The sequence below is a fragment of the Podarcis vaucheri genome, assembly GCF_965113315.1.
Source record: "Podarcis vaucheri genome assembly, chromosome: 16".
Lineage (NCBI taxonomy): Eukaryota > Metazoa > Chordata > Lepidosauria > Squamata > Lacertidae > Podarcis > Podarcis vaucheri.
In genome coordinates, this window is record NC_138754.1 from 23177379 (window position 1) to 23197120 (window position 19742).

Consider the following 19742-nt stretch of genomic DNA (forward strand, 5'->3'; position numbering starts at 1 on the left):
TGTAGCAGCTTATGTTCTAGCTTGGAGCTGTATGTTTGTAATTCACATATTAGCTGTATTTCTGCCCCAGTGGGGAGTAAGAGGCTACCATAACTTCTGTATTAGAAGCGCACTCAAGGATTTACAGGGGTACACATTATTACATTTATTGTGGCCACTGCCACACCATCATCCGTGAACCCAGTGGAGGCTGGTCTATGAGGGCAATTGCCCCACCATCCTCAATCTGCTGCCTGTCAACCCTGCTTCCATATTTACAACTTAGTTGTGGGAACTTTGTCAATCATTCGCTCTGGCGCCACTGACTGCTGGGCCTCCCTGCCTTCTACTCTGCTAGTCCCAATGGACACCAGCCACCACGTCTGGTACATTCACGATTGAGGGCTATGTTCATTCAATGGCAACATTCCAGGGGCTGCATGCTGGGGTGTGTGTGACCAGAGGCAAAAGTCGGCGGGGCAACAGTTGGGACTCTTAATTTTGCTACACGATGCAAACAGTATGAGGGGGCTTCCTAGCTGTTATCTGTGTGGTGGAGCATTTGCCACATGTTATGTTCTGAGTTGAATAGGATCCAAAATGCAGCAGTCTGATTGGTCCTAGAACAATAGGATCCAGAATGCAGCAGTCTGATTGGTCCGCAGGAGCCACCCAATCCAACTCCAGGGGACAGTGAATCCGCAACCTGATTGGCCTACAAGAGAATCCCATTAAAGAGCATGAAATCCACACTCGACTCCGAGTATATTTCACCACATGAAGACAAATCCAGGACAGGAGGGGGGAATTGTGTTTGTGACGCTCCCTGAAATAGTTGTGTCTTATTACAGTATTCAAGCACTACAGCCTTTTGTATTATATGCAGGGTGTGGGAATACGAGCTCTGACAGGATGAGAGGAAAAAGCCGTTAGGACACTTTTTGAGCTGGCCACGCCCCATCTCGCCCCGTGGCCACGCCTCTCCCTGCTGTTTCGAAAGGGGAGCGTTGGAGACAGAAGGGCGCGCACCCGTCTACGCGTGACGTCATCCGGCGAGCGGATTGGCGGAGGGTGTTCGGATCACGTGGCTTAGGGAAGCAGGTGACGCCCCTTCTCCGCTTCGTCCATTCAAACGCGGATGGCGGGAAAGGCGGAGGAGGCGCTTTTCTGAGGCGACGGCAGTAGCGGCGGGTGTGGCTCGTTGCGTTTGGGGGAAAAGGGCGCCGAAGCTTCTTGCTGACATGCCGTTGGGTAATGATGATTTATTAAATGTCTGTCCTGCCCTTTTATCCAAAGTGGTGGTCGATGCAAGTGCTTTATACATTATAGTAACGTGATATATGTGTGTGTGTGAGAGAGAGAGAGAGAGAGCCGGGTGGGGAGGAGGATTTCAAATCGTGGCTCAACTCTGCCTTGGAAGTCGCGTACACGTCAAGGTTGCGGGTAACTGGCGAAAGGCACACTGCACATGCCCAGGGACGCGAGGAACCTGGAGAGTTTGGAAATTGAGCCCGGGACCTTCTGTGTGCCACGCAGATGCTCCAACTTTTGAGCTCCAACTAAAGGCAATAGGGAACTGATCCATCCAGCTTAGTATTGTACAGTGACAGTGAGCCCTACCTCAAATTGCCAAGCATTGAACTGTACAGTGGTACCTCAGGTTATATACGCTTCAGGTTACAGATTCCGCTAACCCAGAAATATTACCTCAGGTTAAGAACTTTGCTTCAGGATGAGAACAGAAATTGCACAGCGGCAGCAGGAGGCCCCATTAGCTAAAGTGGTGCTTCAGGTTAAGAACAGTTTCAGGTTAAGAACGGACTTCCGGAACGAATTATGTACGTAGCCAGAGGTACCACTGTAAAGGCATAGGGAACTGATCCATCCAGCTTAGTATTGTTTACAGTGACAATGAGCCCTACCTCAAATTGCCAAGGATTGAACTGTACAGTGGTACCTCGGGTTACATACGCTTCAGGTTACATACGCTTTAGGTTACATACTCCGCTAACCCAGAAATATTGCTTCAGGTTAAGAACTTTGTTTCAGGATGAGAACAGAAATTGTGCTCCGGCGGCGTGGCAGCAGCAGGAGGCCCCATTAGCTAAAGTGGTGCTTCAGGTTAAGAACAGTTTCAGGTTAAGAACTGACCTCCGGAACGAATTAAGTACTTAACCCGAAGTACCACTGTACTATAAAAAGGTAAAGGGACCCCTGACCATTAGGTCCAGTTGTGGCCGACTCTGGGGTTGCGGCGCTCTTCTCGTTTCATTGGCTGAGGGAGCCGGCGTTCAACTTCTGGGTCATGTGGCCAGCCTGACTAAGTAGCTTCTGGCGAACCAGAGCAGCACACGGAAACGCCATTTACCTTCCCGCCAGAGCGGTACCTATTTATCTACTTGCACTTTGAGGTGCTTTCAAGCTGCTAGGTTGGCAGGAGCAGGGACCGAGCAACGGGAGCTGATCCCGTCGCAGGGATTCAAACCGCCAACCTTCTGATCGGCAAGCCCTAGGCTCTGTGGTTTAGACCACAGTGCTATCCATGTCCCAAACTGAACTATAGTCCTCTTTAAAAAGGAAAAAGAAAAAAGCCGGGGGGGGGGAGTTTCAAGCACTAGTAGGAGAAACTTGGGATCAAACATGAGACCTCTGCATGCAAAGCAGATGAACTGTAACCAGGAACATAGTGAGCTGCTTTATACTGAGTTGAATCCACCTTAGCTTAGTGTGCTGACTGGTTGCAGTTCTCTCAGAGTTTCAGACAAGAGTTTCTCCCAGCCTTAGCTGCAGATGCCAAGGAATGAACCTGGGGCCTTCTGCATGCAAAGCAGATGTTCTACCACCGAACGGTGACCTTTCGTTACACAGATGTTGTTGCTTCACATCTTATTCAGGGCTCAACCTTGCATATGAGTGGCCAAATAAATATTATTTATTTTTCCATTTCAATCCCACTTTTCTTCCAATGTGTGTTGTATGTGGTTCTCTCTCTCCCTATTTTGCTCTCATAGCAACCCTGTGAGGCTAGGCTAGGTGGCAGTGACTAACCCAAGATTACCCAGTGAGACGCATGGCTGAGAAGGGATTTGAACCCTGGACTCCCAGGGCAGGGAATTCAGGGGTCGGTAAACCGTAGTCTTTTAAATCCTCCTGTCAACCCTGACACATTGGTCATGCTAGCTGGGGCCGATCGAAGTTGAGTCCATTAACATCTGAAGGGCCACAGCTTCCCCGTCCTGTTCTATGACATTCAATGATACCTTTAGAATTGTGTGATTTGAAGGAAGCCCAAACTTCTTATAACTTCTTGAAATTAATAATTCTAATACAGATTGAAAACAAACTACAGCATCCATCTTGGGAGGTGTCTGTTGGTGGTGAATTTTGAAGATGTTGAAGTTTAAGTATGGTGTGCGTAATCCTTCGGAGATAGGCATGATGGAGCCCATTGCCAGCCGTGTCTCTAGACTTAACCTGCTTTTACAGGTAAATGTTTATTTTGTCCCAGATTGTGTAAACTATACTGGTTTCACATAAGCATCTGCAATTCATATTCAACTCTCTGTTGTGTTGAAGGAGTAACATTTATTGTAGCCAAATATTTGTGGCTGTCTTCAAAGTTCTGTACGTCCCATGCAGTAAGGAGGGGCCAACAACTGCTTCACCCTCTGGGACCCCACTGACTGGTATCATCAGCCACCAGCTGATCACAAAAGCTGGGTGTAGTTGGGCAATATCTGATGCATTGGAGCTTGGTCAATTTGGTCAGGGGGTCACAGGTAAACATCTTAGAGGTTCTATTTATAGTTAAACAGTTTACAAATGTTGTTAAATAAAGAAAAATAAATGGTACCTCCCGGAATTCTGTACATTCTACAGTTTGTTTACATAGTTTATATTATAACTTCTCTTTATCTTTATTTTTTTAGTATCTCTTAAAAGTCTTCTGTTAAAGGGAGTACAGGAGGCAGAGACAGCAGTGGTGACACTTTTTTCCTTTCTTCTTCATTACACAGGGTGGTCTTATTAATGATTGCCTTTCAAAATTGCCATCTGTAACTAGTGTGACAGTACACTGTTGTCGTTAAAGCAGTGCTGTGTAGTGGTTAGAGTGTTGGAACAGGAACCAGGAGACAAAGGTTCAAATAGTCACTGGGTGACATTGGGCCTGTCACTGCCTCTCAGCCTGACTCACCTCCACAGGTTTGTGAGGATAAACTTGAGAGTGCAGGAACCATATATGTTACCCAGAGCTCTTTAGGGAAAAGGTGGGAAATATAACTGTAACTAGCACACACACACACACACACACACACACACACACAATTCAACTATTCACCCTAAAAGTAGAAAAAGAAATTGAGCAGTTCTATATATACACATAGTGACCTGTTGTAACATATGCTTCTAATTTTGCTAGCAACTATGAATTGTCTACAATGTTCTTCCATTCTTGTCTCTCACTGGTATTTGTCTTCGTTACCAGGGGAAGCTACCCTCTGTGGCACAGCAGCAGATGTCTCCATTTTCCAGGGAAGGCATTTTGGACTCCCTAATGGTGCTTTTCGAAGAATGCAGCAACCCTGTTTTAATGAAAATCAAGCATGTGGGCAATTTCATTAAAAAGTGTATGTATTGTTGGCTTTCTTACAGCTTTTTTATGCAAGAGTGAATTTATTCTGTGAAGAACCTGTTCAGCATATACATTAGGAACATAGGAAGCTGCCTTATTCTGAGCCAGACCATCAGTACATCTTACTTAATATTGCCCACACTGATGGGCAGAAGTTCTCCAGGGTTTCACATAGGAGTTTTTGCCAGTCTTATTTAGGGATGCTAGTGAATGAACCTGGGACTTTCTGCCTGCAAAGCAGATACTTTATCATTGAGCTGCAGCCCCACTGCAACAAAGGAAATCCATGTAGTAACAGCAGGATATTGTATTGGGCTTGTATGTGCATCCTTCCTTTTTACCCAGTGTAGAAAATAAGATTCCCAAATGGAAGAGTCTGGTGAATTGAAGAGTTGGGCAGATGCTACCTGGCAGCTGTTGTGCATAGTTTTGGCATGATATATGCATTGACTGTTGTGCACAAAGGGGCATCACAATTAAGTGATATATGAACAGTATTAGGAACTGAGATATGAAAACTAGGAACGAAATGGCACCTTAAGGCTAGGTTATGAGTGCAACAATGGAATGTTTATGCACAGTTTTTTTTAACAAGCAAAGCTGAAAATGCAGCTAAAATACTACGTTCATTTTTCACATGATCGTCCTTCCCCTGTCTACCCCTCTAATATTCTCTCTAAGAGGGTCTTTTTTCCAGTCTTCAGAGAGTGGCTGGAAGTGGGGAGGCAGAAAAAGGTCCTCCTTTCCTTCCACTCTGCAGTTCTAATCTGAAATCTTAGGCGCAGTACTGTGCCCAGAGCTCAGAAACGTGCTTGTAATAATGAAATTTCCTGTGCAAAATGCGTCTAGAACAATGGGAGTTTTGAACACTGTATATGAATGTTATGAAATAAGATTATTAAAAAGAGACATGAGCAGTTTTAGTCCCCTGGATCTGGACTGAGGAGAGGACATGGGAACAATTTTATTGATGGGTTGGCCGTGGCTGTTTAAGTTAAATTCTGCATTGCACTTCACTGTTTGCTTCTCCCCAACGTAAAGTGTCTAATATTGCACAGATTCGGACTCCGTAGCAGCATTCCGAGAACTTCAGCCCAGTGTGAATGACTTTGAAGTCAGAAGTCTGGTGGGATGTGGTCACTTTGCAGAAGTGCAGGTAGTGAGAGAGAAGGCAACTGGCGATGTGTACGCCATGAAGGTGATGAGCAAGGAGAGGCTGCTGGCACAGGATCATGTAAGTTCCTGTTTCGATTTTATAATCTTCAAATTGCTCATAACCTTTTCATAGCGAGAAAGTGTGTTAACAGGGTATGGAATCAGGAGTTCCAGTTGTGATCCAGATACAAATATACAGTTGCCCCAGAGCAGGATCAAATAACCTGTGCCCATAGAAGTGGTAGAGAACGGGCTTCTTTGGCATCTGTGTGAAGTGCAAAACTCTAAAGTGCTTGACTGCTGTGGGGCTTGCAACACCCCAACTTACATTTGCCACCACCTCCTGCTTCATCCTAACTTCTGAGTAAGAGGAGCTCAGAAGAGTAGCAGGTTAAATTTCTGCCTGGGAGGGGACAATTTCCCACTCATAATGGAGTGAGTTACCTCGCCTTGGTCAAAGCATATAGCGTGAAAATACGGTCTGACAAGCAGCAGAAGATCTGAGTTGTCAAAAATTGTATGGTCAAATCCCAGGTTCCAAATTTAGAGGCGTCATTGAGATTAGAATGGAGGGGAAACAGGTAGCATAAGCCCCGCCCCCTGTTTCCTCTAAGTAACATAAGCTAAGTAGTCTTAAAAAGGAAGCTCAAACTTTCAGGAACTATACACGACCCTCCTGAAAGCAGGATGCTACATGACACAGAAGCTGACAGCATTTCCATGGGGAATAATAACCCTCCTCTTTTTAACTGTAGAATTGCAGGAGAGGGTTGTCAGGGAGGGCGATGGCTCCTCTGATCAGGTTTGGCTGTGTGGCCTTGGGCACACCTGTAGAGACAGAGTTTTGATGCATGGGACACCTGACGCCCAACATTTAGACAGCGAAAGATAGGCCACCCACACCTTTCAACAACCCAGGAAGATAAAAGGTGAGAGCTGAGAGAGCTTTCTCATCTACTAATACGCCGAGCGATCAGTGCATTCTGGAATAGGCCGTATGGAGGCTGCTGGAAACATAACAGGTAGGTTGTTATGTAATGGAGAAGCTTGGTCATTCAGCCAGGTTCATCAGATTTTTTAAAAAAGAGATAGGCAGTTGAATTCTTTAAGCTCTGTGTTAAGGAAATAATTCCCAGAAAAGTCATTCTGTATTCAAATGTTGTAGATTAGTACGATCTGTGCAAATGATGTGTTGTGAATCATATAGTATTTTATCAAAGAGCACAAAAGATGCTCTTTAGGAGGGAGAAACATTGTGTGAAAAAGTGAGTAACAGGGTGTGTGGGGAGGGAAAATGTAATTGGAGACCATGAATGCTGGAACTTTGAACATGCAACTTTTCAAAATATATAGCTTTCTCCATGATGGCTAGGAACTTGGTTTTTAAAATCCGAAGGCTGACAGTTTTGGAAAAGGAAAGCTAGATCCATACTAGATGAAAGACTTTAGATGTGAGTGACTGTTGCTGCTGAATCTTCAAAATGCAAATCTGCACTCACTTTATTGTTCCTCCGAGGAGTTGATGATTTATTAATATTTACTTCTCACAGGTATTATTCTTTGAGGAAGAAAGGAATATATTATCCCAGAGTACCAGCCCTTGGATTCCACAGTTGCATTATGCATTTCAAGACAAAAAGAATCTTTATTTGGTGAGTTTTGTATTTGCAGCATCACTTCAAGTGGGCTGACAGCTTTTACTTTCACATGCCAGGCAAGTTGCTCGCTGCTGGAGACCACTGGGTAGAGTTTGATTTTACCACATTCACTTCAAAGCAATTACAGGAGGAAACTAGTCATTAAATCTTCCTGTTAGGAAAGGTTGGGAGCCTTTCTGCAGAACAGTGAATACTTCAATCCGAGAATGAAGAATCCTTGACAGTTAATTAACTTTTTTTTTCAATTATCAAACTATTTAAATGTTAACATTTTAAGAAGAAGGGGAAAAGCATGATTGATAAAGAATTTGATACCTTCGGGCCTGCGTGGGTAATACTTCTCCCCTTCCGCTGTACACAGTGAGGTGGAGAGTGAATTTATTCTCTTCTGTGCATACAGAAGCCACTATTGAACTATGCTGAAATACTTGTGGGCTGCTCTGGTTCAAGCCACACTCTACAGTAAACCCTCCTATGACTCAAGCATGTGCTTTTAGCATTGTGGCTGGACTTCTCTTCCCATTGAAACAAAGCAAGCTCAACATTGCTATGTTTTGGGACACCTGACTGTAAACTTTTCTTTTTTCCTAAGGCTTCTCAAATGAATCTATTTTATTTCTGCAGTTTTTAATTCTTCTTGGTTTTTAAGTTTTAATACTGTTTTTATTATCTATATCTTACAGTTTGTTTTATACTTCACTTTTTAATGCTGGTATATTGCTTTATCCAGGCATGGCCAAACTTGGCCCTCCAGCTGTTTTGGGACTACAACTCCCATCATCCCTAGCTAACAGGACCAGTAGTCAGGGATGATGGGAATTGTAGTCCCAAAACAGCTGGAGGGCCAAGTTTGGCCATGCCTGGAATCGTACTGTGTTTTTTTTGTTTCTATATTTTGATTGGCTGGTGAAGCTTGTTATTGTGGGAGATGTAAGGAAGTGGGGGGTGCACATTTTTTTTTAAAAAAAGCATTACCTGCTATGCACAAAGAAGCCAAAGGGAGCAGGGCAGTGTATCATCTTGAGCCCTGTTCCACATCTTGTTTCATGTGTTTGTGTTTGTATTTCTTGCGTTGATACCCTGCCTTTTTCTTCAGGGAGCTCAAGGTGATGTCCTTGGTTCTTCCCCATTTCCTTTAATCCCCACAACAGCCCTGTGAGGTAGGTTAGGCTGAGATGCAGTGACTGGCCCACGGCCACCCAGTGAGTTTCATGGCCCAGTGAGGTTTGAACCCTGGTCTCTCCTAGTCCACCATTATGCCACACTGGTGAATGTGGTGAGAAGAGACTGAGCAAGCCATCAGTGTACAGTGGTACCTCGGGTTACAGACGTTTCAGGTTACAGACGCTTCAGGTTACAGACTCCGCTAACACAGAAATAGTACCTCGGGTTAAGAACTTTGCTTCAGGATGAGAACAGAAATCGCGCATCAACGGTGCGGTGGCAGCGGGAGGCCCCATTAGCTAAAGTGGTACCTCAGGTTAAGAACGGACCTTCGGAACCGTATTTTTCGCTCTATAAGATGCACTTTTCCCCTCCTAAAAAGTAAGGGAAAATGTGTGCGCGTCTTATGGAGCGAATGCAGGCTGCGCAGCTATCCCAGAAGCCAGAACAGCAAGAGGGATCGCTGTGCAACGAAAGCAGTGATCCCTCTTGCTGTTCTGGCTTCTGGGATTCAGAATATTTTTTTTCTTGTTTTCCTCCTCCAAAAACTAGGTGCACCTTATGGTCTGGTGCGTCTTACAGAGCGAAAAATACGGTACGTTATTAACCCGAGGTACCACTGTATGTGGTACTTCACAAAGGTTTGACAGGACCTTCCCTAAGAAGCTTAAAATTTAAAATAGACACAGGGAAAGAACAGAGGAGATTGTGCAGGGGAACAGGCGTGGGGGTGTTCTACCCCAGCCTTCTCCAAACCAGTGCCCTCCAGCACTTTTGGATGACAATTCCTATCAGCCATAGCCAGCATGGCATTGCCCCCAAGCCTATCTTTAGAACCACATCCTGAAAAACATATAGGTACCTCAGACATAAATGAATGGGGCAAGACTGCAATCCTATGGAGGCCTGCATGGAGTTAGAACCAGCCTTCTCCAATCTGGTGCCCTCCAACTCTTTTGGACTACAAAGCCCATCAGCTATATCATCATAAACTTTCATCATCATCATAATAAACTTTATTGCACTAGCCAAAGACCATGGCATCATTCATAAAGGGAACAAAAAGAAAAGCAACAATAACCATAAAAACCATAAAAACATCAGCCACTGCAGATACAATAAACCACGATCACGTCTCCTAAGAATTATTTGTTGCATACGATAGAATAGCAGGGGGTTCTCAGGTAGAGTGTGCCCGCTTAAATGTCCGAATCACCTTTGCAATTGACCACTATTTTATCTAGTTCTTTTCTCCTGATCCTCTTAGCTGCCAACGCATACAGTGTTACTTTATAAGTTATGAAGTCATCAGTACCCATCAGCTATAGTTAACACAGCAATTTTCCAAGGAACAGCCATTTTTGTAGTCAAGCCACATTAAAAAGAAATACTTTTTGATTCATCTAGGGTCCCGTACTCCAACTTTAATTACTGGATTGGAGGAAAGATTAGTGCTTTTGAATTTCTTTTGTTGTAGCAAAGCTGAATATATTGAGAACACATAAAATGTTCTTTAAATTATTGTTTGTTCGCTGATGCTGTGTGCTTTTCATAGTAGAAGAGCTTCACAAAGCTTTGCTTTCTTTTTGTCTGTTTACTTTGAAATTGCATGAAGGTTATGGAATATGAGCCTGGAGGAGATCTTCTGTCTTTCCTAAACAGATACGAGGATCAACTTGATGAAAGCACTATTCAGTTTTATCTAGCGGAGTTAGTTCTGGCCATCCATAGTGTCCATCAAATGGGCTATGCCCACCGGTAAGTGTTGCTGTGCCTCACACCAGTAGGCTTAATTCAACACTGGGAATAATGAATCGTTTTGGAAATCAGTGAAGGGAACAGTTTTGGAAACTCTTGATACTTTCTTCTAACTGTATTTGGAGACATCACCCTTAAGATACTACTAAGATCGCTGGAGTCAAACATCTGTTTTAGGCAGTGGGTTTCTAGAATTTGAACACCCTGTTGCAATATCGTCATCGGCTTTTGAAACTCTCCTGAGTTCACTGAAGAATTATCAGTAGCTTTATTGCCTAAGAAGAAGAGTTTGGATTTGATACCCCGCTTTATCACTACTCTAAGGAGTCTCAAAGCGGCTAACAATCTCCTTTCCCTTCCTCCCCCACAACAAACACTCTGTGAGCTGAGTGGGGCTGAGAGACTTCAGAGAAGTGTGACTAGCCCAAGGTCACCCAGCAGCTGCATGTGGAGGAGTGGGGAATCGAACCCGGTTCACCAGATTACAAGTCTACCGCTCTTAACCACTACACCATGCTGGCTCTCTAAGATGTGGTGGGGGACAGGACAGGACACCAAAGCTAAAGAAAGGAATGTGAGCAGTGCAGGTTCTTCCATGAGGAACTCCAGTTTGGACCTTCCAACTTCAGTTGGAGTTGGAATATAGTTCCAGGTTGAGTATTTCCAGGTTGACTTGCTTGAGTATTTGCTTTCTAAATACACACACTCTCTCTCTGTGAGATGCATGTGGTATTGTAAAGTGTTAGTCTAACTAGTTTGAGAACTAGCGTTTGACTACATCCCTTTTGGATTATTTTTTTACCACTCTAATACATTGTGCAATACATTAGTGCAGCAATGGGAAACCTCCAGTCTGTGAACCAAATTAGGCCAGGCAAGGGTTCTCTTTGGCCTGTGAAGCTGTTTTCTGCAAACCAAGCCCACCTGATCCTCACCTCACATCGTATGTGAAACGAGGATGTGGCAGGTAAAGACATGGCTGTAAGGGAACAATCAGGATCCTTAAAGTGTACTACTCTGGATACTTTCTTGGCAAACAGTATGTATTAGGGAAGCATTTATGGTCTTGTGAAAAGCTTTTATTGATTGCTTTGGGTTTTTTATTTACAGAGATATTAAGCCAGAGAATATTCTTATTGACCGAACAGGACACATCAAGCTGGTGGACTTTGGGTCTGCCGCCAAACTGACTGCGGATAAAAAGGTAATAAAGATCTAGAATGGATGGGAAAGTAAACATCTTAGCTTTTTTAGTTTTGGCTCCGGGTGCCTATTTGTAGTTGTCACTAATTTAATACAGATTATTAGTAATGAGGCAAGAGTGTACTGTTTCTTTAAAAGAAATGTAAGCAATGCTAGCATGGGTGAAAGTATTTAATCTGCCAAATTGCTTATGTCTAGCCTTACTGTTCTTTGAGTGTGTGCGTAGTTCCTCTGTATCTGGATCTTTTGGCATCGCAGAATCACAGCAGGGAGCTGTGTGATTGGTTGGTAAGGAAAACACTAGCAACCTTTTTAAGAACGACAACTTTTGGGAGTGGCACAAAAAAACCTTGGACAGCTCACAGGGCATGGGTCAGCCATCCCTTCTATATGGATAACTGTGTGGCAGACAACAAAAGTAATTATTAATAATGCCCCAGTGCAGATTGTCTATGAAGGCATATTCAGGAAACTGCAGGCTCTTACAATTCCTTACCTATGAGTTTTGAGTGTTTTACATATTCATCATTAGTATGGATTTCTGCTTAAGTTGATGTGTTTTTCTCAAATTGCTGTACTTCCAAAGAGAGAGCTGTGCCTTTCAGTTAAAAAAACTGAAGTAGTGGATAGCACTGAAAGGCAGCTAGCGTGTACCCTGGTTCTTGAGTTTAATGATGTTCCTGCTAATTTGGGAAGAAACTGAAATGGGTAATTAAGTAGCTGAGGTCTGGTGGATGGTGAGTAATGGTCTTTTTGATTACAGTTAGAACTGTTTGTCTCTTGTGATGCTAACAAGTGCTTCTTGATTAAACTAATTCAACGGATGTGATTCGATCTAGAAATGAATATTGGCTAATTACTCATCTTGTTACATTTGCCAGTCCTGGCCTTGGATATATAATATTATTACATTCTTTTGTTAATTTTTCGTTTTAAAGCCAGTTGGAAATGTGTGCTGCTTAAACTAACAGCATTTATTAATGCATATTTAATCTAAAAAACAGTGGTCTTCAGACTGTGTTCCCAGAAATGTCAAATACAGTGGTACCTTGAGTTACATACGCTTCAGGTTACAGACTCCGTTAACCCAGAAATAGTGCTTCAGGTTAAGAACTTTGCTTCAGGATAAGAACAGAAATCATGCTCCGACGGTGCGGTGGCAGCAGGAGGCCCCATTAGCTAAAGTGGTGCTTCAGGTTAAGAACAGTTTCAGGTTAAGAATGGACCTCCGGAACGAATTAAGTATGGTACTTAACCCGAGGTACCACAGTAAGCTTCTTTTAAAGGAAATAATATTCCCCTTCCATCTAGGAGAGTGTTTGGTGTGTTCTTACATGCAGCTCAAGTTGGCCGAGTGAGGCCAGTGTTCTTGAGTCTATTGGTCATTGTGCTTGTTGGTTTAACCAAAAATAATTACATGTCCCAGAATCCTTTGCAACACACAGGCTCAATGTGCATGGGTTCCTTGGTAAAGGAGTTGATGTGGAAGGAATTACGATAGTGGGAAATCTGTAAACAATTGATACCCAACATAGTGCTAAATAAATGGTTCCATTAGCGCAAGGCTTTATGCTTGTGCAACCTTCCCTTCCCTTCCCTTCCCTATGTGCTTCTTAGATATGTCCGGGGAAGGGTACCCCCAATCCTTCAGAGCAGACTTGGGGAGCAGAAGGGCAGAAGTTCTGTTGTCCAAGCATGAATCCTTGCACTAACAGAACAAGTGCAATCACAATACTGTACGAATGGGACCTGTAACAAAATCTTGCAAGGCATTCTTACTGTAATGCACTCTGTGTGAGGTAAGCAGTCTGGAAACATCAACTGGGGCAAAATGGAACAGCAAGGACGCTTGGCAGGAGACAGATACCCTAACCATATGACATCCGTTATGCTGGTTGCCTGTCTGCTTCAGGGTCCAATTTAAGGTGCTGTACAGTGGTACTTCGGGTTACATATGCTTCAGGTTACAGACTCCGCTAACCCAGAAATAGTACCTCGGTTTAAGAACTTTGCTTCAGGGTGAGAACAGAAATCGTGCTCCGGTGGCACAGAGGCAGCGGGAGGCCCCATTAGCTAAAGTGGTGCTTCAGGTTAAGAACAGTTTCAGGTTAAGAACGGACCATAGGAACGAATTAAGTACGTAACCAGAGGTACTACTGTATTGGCCTTTGAATTGTGGTGCTGGAGGAGACTCTTGAGCAGGGGTCAGCAAGGTTTACCTCGCCTGGGTCAGTTCACTCTAGCAGAGATTCCTCCGTGGGCCAGATCGTGTGTGTGTGTGAGAGAGAGAGCGTGCGCGCCCACGATTTCCAGTGTCTGCATCTGCGCAGACGCGATTTCCGGCGGTGCGGAAGCGAGTCCCCGCAGTGCACTGTGCCTGTTTAGTGCAGTGCGTGGGGACTTGCCGAGTGGGTGGTTCAGTTCGGGGGCGGCTCACGGCCAGTTAAATGACCCCCACTTGCGGGCTGCTTGTGGCCCATGGGCCTTAGGTTGCCGCCCCCTGCTCTTGAGAGTCCCATGGACTGCAAGAAGATCAAACTTATCAATTCTTAAGGAAATGAGCCTTGAGTGCTCACGGGAAGGACAGATCCTGAACCTGAGGCTCCAATACTTTGGCCACCTCATGAGAAGAGAAGACTCCCTGGAAAAGACCCTGATGTTGGGAAAGATGGAGGGCACAAGGAGAAGGGGACGACAGAGGACGCGATGGTTGGACAGTGTTCTCAAAGCTCCTAACATAATAATAATAATAATAATAATAATAATAATAATAATAATAATAAATTTTATTTATATCCCGCCCTCCCCAAACATGAGTTTGACCAAGATGTGGGAGGCAGTGGAAGACAGGAGTGCCTGGCGTGCTCTGGTCCATGGCGTCACGAAGAGTCAGACACAACTAAACAGCAACAACATTGGCTTTTAAAGCCCTAAACAGTTTGGGCCAAAGGCATCTAAAGAACTGTTGTCCTTTAGGAAAACCCTAGAGTGTGTGCTTTTGTTACAGTTTTTAATTGTTTTGTCAGTCTTGCCATTTTCTTCTTGCATATTATTTGTTGTAGTCTTTCTTGGGAAAGGTAGGCTAGAGGGCCACTCAATAATAAATAGTGGTTGTGCTCCTATTCTTAGCTTCAGGCATATTGGAGTAGGAGCCTTGTAGTGCTGTTCAGACTCTTAGTATTGGGAAAGGCATTAAAAAATAGCTCCCGCTCCGCAACCTCCATCTGCTACGCTATATAGTGCTAGGGGGTAGCCACCTCCAAACCAGGGCTGCTTTTGGAGGAAGGGTGTGATATGCAATAATTTTTTTTAAAAAAATGTATTTTGCTGCTATACAGCAAGTCGTAGGGGACACAGATCAGGAGATAGGAGAATCATCCTCCCCCATCCTTGCTTCTAGAAGCTTGTTTATATCAATTGGTAGACTCAAGTGCTTCAGTTTCTGTCAGCTCCCAGGCAGTTTATGTGAGTGCTAAAATTTTTCACTTAATTCATAAGCCTGTGTGCCTACTTGGAGGATGCCTTGAATCCTCTATTACGTAGAAGCCACTGCTTATTTCGGGCGGGATAGGCATCTAGCAACCTAAGCTTATTGAAGGGAATGGTAGCATGGCAATTTTCACACATTGGAAAGGAGAGATGCAGCTAAATTTGACTGAATGAAATGAGCTGCCATTTCTTCTGCTGTTAGCTAAAGGCATTTAGTTGATTAAAGGCATTTTTGAGTGGACGAAGTTCTTGTTTCCTATTACAAACCTCTTCTGATACATTGGGCGCTATGTGAAGTGACAAAGAGGAAATTATGGTTAGCATTAACCATGACTAAAGTTGGTGCTGACAAAAGCATTAACTGCGGATAATTCATGCGAGGCATTTTTGCTGTTGAGGCAAATGCCTGGGAGGAAGGAATGTGTGATATCACAATCTTTTCAAAATCTGTTATCCATGGTAAAAAGATTTGGCTTTGTTATGACTCAAAAGACTTGAAATACAGACTCCTCCCATGTAACACACATTTCCATTTTCCTCCTTGGTTCATCATGTTAATGTTGTATTAAGCATGCAATCCATTATTTTCTTGTTCAGGGATGTACACAGAAAATGTTATCTTAAATTCCTTTCATAAGTAATGTGATGAATGCTTGGTTTCCAGCGTATATTAACAATAGAATAAGCTATAACTGCACCCATTGTGTTCTACTTTCCAGGTGGATGCCAAACTGCCAGTTGGCACCCCAGATTATATGGCTCCAGAGATGCTAACAGTTCTGAATAGCAATGGCAAGGGTTCATATGGATCAGAATGTGACTGGTGGTCTCTAGGGGTGGTTGCTTATGAAATGATGTATGGAAAATCACCATTTACGGAAGGAACCTCAAGCAAAACCTTCAATAACATAATGAACTTTCAGGTACGAACAACGTTCTCAGTACATGTGAAGGTGGAATTTGCCAGAACAAAACTGCTCCAAGCGTTTGTCTGTATGGTCCTGCGTCCTGCATAGCTTTTGCTAGTTATTTCCTGCTGTACTAGTGCTTTGGGCATTATTGACAGATGTATTATTAGCTACAGGAACTTTGTGAAATTAGTGCTGATTAGCCAATACTAAAACTTCGTTCAATCATACATTTTATTCTACCTAGAACTGTGTGCATTTTGCATGATTAAAAGCAAGATACTCTGTGCCATTGACCCAAATTCTGTGGCAAATAAGTGAGTTTCTATGATGGGTATTTATGCATTTCTCATCATTTATCTTGCATTATTTAGTCTGCTTCTGTTAGTCTTGGGAAGGGGCAGTAAAGCCCCATCCAGAGTCACTGGCAAAGTCTCCATCATCAGGAATTGTCAACATGCTTTCAAACATTGCTTTGCATGGCGCAGGAATAGGGAACCTGCAGCCCTCCAGATATGGGACTACATTTCCCATCACCCCTGACCACTGACTATTAAATCTATGACTGATGGAAGTTGGGACTTCAGCAACATCTGGAGACCCACAGATTCCCCATCCTTGGCATAAGGGCTAGAAACTTTCATTACTAAAAAATGAAATCTGATGTTCTGTATGCTGCACCTAATAAGAATAGCTAATATAGCAGCAACAACAACATCACCATCAGCTAATAATAATATTTTTTGCTTTCCTGTGCTTTTGTGAAGTTGCTGCATGTGCATATCCCTTTCATTAACTACTTTTTTTTGGGATGTTTTGAAGGATACTGAAACCCTTTGGCTGGGGTCCAAAGAACTGTGCTGCTCATCCCATGTACCTGAAAGGACTCTGGGCTGTCGTCTCTCCAAACAGCTGCCTCCTTATTTTGTTTTCAGGTGTGGAGGAAGTTTCAAAAGCAGTTTGCGGTATAGCTTAATGGGATGTTGTGTTAAAATAAATACAAATCCACATGGCCCACTTCAGGGTATGCAAGCTTTTTGGCTTGGCGAAAGTAGTTCTTTGGATCCCAGCTCTCAGCTTTTGGTTTCTTTACTACTGAGTAAGATTTATTTTTGCTTCAACTTCAGAGGTTCCTGAAGTTCCCTGAGGATGTGAAAGTCAGCAAAGAATTCCTTGATCTAGTGCAGAGCTTACTGTGTGGGCAGAAAGAGAGACTAGATTATGAAAGCCTCTGCTGTCATCCATTCTTTTCTACAGTTGACTGGAGTTGCATCCGTAACTGTGAGTAACATGTTCCTGATGAAATTTAGGGCCTTGGTTGGTGGCTAATTCCCAGGGCACACTCCAAAGGAACATTATGCAGCAACTTTCTGGGGTGTTCCCTTCGTTCACTTCCATCATGTATGCCACCATGAGTACTATCATGGCAGAGAGAGCGTATGAATGGAATAAAGAGAGACAATAATTTACAAAGGGAATTTTGTTGATGTTTGCACTGAACTGCCACAAATGTCGTCGTACAAAATGAGATGCAGGGAAAATGATTTGCTTTGCTATGTGCTTGAAATGTGCTATACTTATTTGAGATACTTGGTAAGGATGCAAGTAGTGGGTGAAATTTTGTCAAGTGGTGCATTGAGAAGGCTGCTTGGACCTCCCTAAATGCTATTAAGACAAAGACACACAAGACTTCCTTTACGTATTTAAACTTGGCTAGCAAATTAAGTCAAGTCGTTAGCTTACAAATACTTCCATGAATGCATCTGCCAACACATGTACGTTATCGCTGTTAATTAAGATCAAGATCTGAAGTCCTGATCTGGATTCTGTTGCTGACCTGGGGTTCACCTGATGAGTAAAAGGTGCAGGACCTTTTTATCTGTGACATCATGAAATGCCTTCCCCCAAGGAAACATGCCTGACTATCTCCCCCTCCCCCCCTTTTTTTGCTGCTTTCTCAAAATATGGCTCTTCATAGGGACTTATGCAGATGACTACTGGAATCATCTTCTGTTTCTTTTAATAGGTTTTCTTTCCCTCTTTTAAATCCTGCTGACTTTCTGTTTTTTCCTGTTAGGTGTTTGGTTGAGGGTGTTTAATGCTGTTTTGTGTATGATTTTATAGTTTAAGCTGCTTTAAGTCATTTCCATAAGAAAAGTGGGAGAAGTCATTTGTTGCTTAAAATGACCTCCCCCCAGCTTTCATGAATCTTATTTTCCTGTTCACCTGGAGAAGATTATTATTAATCACGGGTGACCAATGAATAGTTCTTTACAAGCCAGAATGAAGATACTTTATTTTTGAGAGTATAGAGGGTAGGGGTGCCCAACTGCTGCCCTGCGGACAACGAGCACCCAAGCTGATTTCTTCCAGTCAACAGTAGTCATTGCAATGGAACAGAGTTTGTGAGTGTGTGTTTAAAGCACTGTTGGGGGACCTGTGGCCTCTGGCTGCTGTTGGACTCTGTGGCGATCACACAGGGTCCCTGGACATTTAACGGTCTGTTGATCCCTGTGCCACCACTGTGCTCGCTTCCCCGCTGCCACCAACCCGTTACTCTCAGGTAAAACACTGAGTCCAGACAGTTGTTAAAAGTGAACCAAATAAACAAGTTTATTTTATAAACATTAACAAGTTTATGGTTTCTCAGATAATATTCCTGTCATTATCTTAACTTTAGTTTCTTTACCGGCCTATACCTTCCTAATACCTTCTGACTGATTATCTCAACTGTTTGACTGACTCCTCTTAACAAATTCTCTCACTCTCTCTCATCAGACTAGCCCAACCCACAGACTTATCCTCTCTGTCTCTTCTAACTCCAGACTGACTTCTCAACCACTCTAACTCTCCCTTCTAACTCCACCCCTTGGGTTCCCATTGGTTAGTCATTTTATAATTAGTTAACCCTTTCCCTATGAACCCAGTATGATGTCACACACCTAGGAGGGCAAACGCCACATACTCCAATTCCCATCAACCCCAGTCAGCATGGCCACTGATCAGGGATGATGTGAGTTGTACAGTGGCAACATTTGGAGGGCCACAGTTTCCCTAACACTGGTGGAAAGGGAAAGTGCTTTGGGACCATGAATGGAAGAGCCATATACTCTTAATTTCCCTCTATACACTGCCAGCTTCCTTGTATAACATGGACAACTCATCCCTTGCAGTTCATGAAGGGACTAGCCTCGAGTTGCCGGGTCCACAAATGCTTGTGGGCCTTTCTGTTTGAAATGGTTGTCAATTGGGCTAGGGTTGGTAGCTTGAACACCAATGCCATATTTTTAGTCTTGTGGATAAAAAAATCAGAAAATATTTCAATGCTAAACAATCACGGCATTATTTTTAGATGATGTCACAGTTTGACTTCTTCGTCACTGTCCTAAAGTTATTTTGCCACCCCTCCCTTTGCTTTTTGTTGCACTTTCATTCTGAGACTTCCTTGGTGTTCTTTTTAATTCTGCCAGTGTTGTTGCATTTGAAGTGTTAGCCATATCATTTTTTTGAGGAAGGTCAGGGTAAAAATCTTCAACAGATAAATAAGCAAGAGAATCCAAGACCTTGAAAGGGATGTCTTGTATTCTCGTTTTTCAAATAATTTATTCATTTATAAACCATTTAATGTTTTAAGGCCCTTTGAAAGTGTCTCAGATGAATCCATCTACTGAAGAGAAATGGAAAGGAGCATTCATTTCTCAAGGAGAGAATCTAATTAACCTAAGTGCAAATGACCTCTCCCTTGAGCAAACAGTTGTTTGCTGTTTTTCTGTTATGTTTATCTCCTGCTTTCTC

The 19742-nt window shown here is 43.3% G+C and overlaps 1 protein-coding gene across 8 annotated transcripts in view; it reads left to right on the forward strand.

Moving 5' to 3' along the window:
- Positions 1-1105: 1105 nt before the first annotated feature.
- The window catches only part of CIT (citron rho-interacting serine/threonine kinase), a 117528-nt gene continuing 98891 nt past the window's right edge, over positions 1106-19742 (forward strand). For 7 of the 8 annotated variants that reach the window (XM_082202974.1, XM_082202978.1, XM_082202976.1 and 4 more), the window contains exons 1-9: positions 1106-1230; positions 3311-3465; positions 4466-4607; positions 5671-5846; positions 7318-7419; positions 10205-10347; positions 11458-11551; positions 15759-15962; positions 17075-17228. In XM_082202974.1, the coding sequence (XP_082059100.1) occupies positions 3370-3465; positions 4466-4607; positions 5671-5846; positions 7318-7419; positions 10205-10347; positions 11458-11551; positions 15759-15962; positions 17075-17228 (1111 nt within the window). In that variant the 5' untranslated portion in view covers positions 1106-1230; positions 3311-3369. The remainder of the gene's footprint in view (positions 1231-3310; positions 3466-4465; positions 4608-5670; positions 5847-7317; positions 7420-10204; positions 10348-11457; positions 11552-15758; positions 15963-17074; positions 17229-19742) is intronic. The other variant, XM_082202982.1, reaches the window with a different exon arrangement.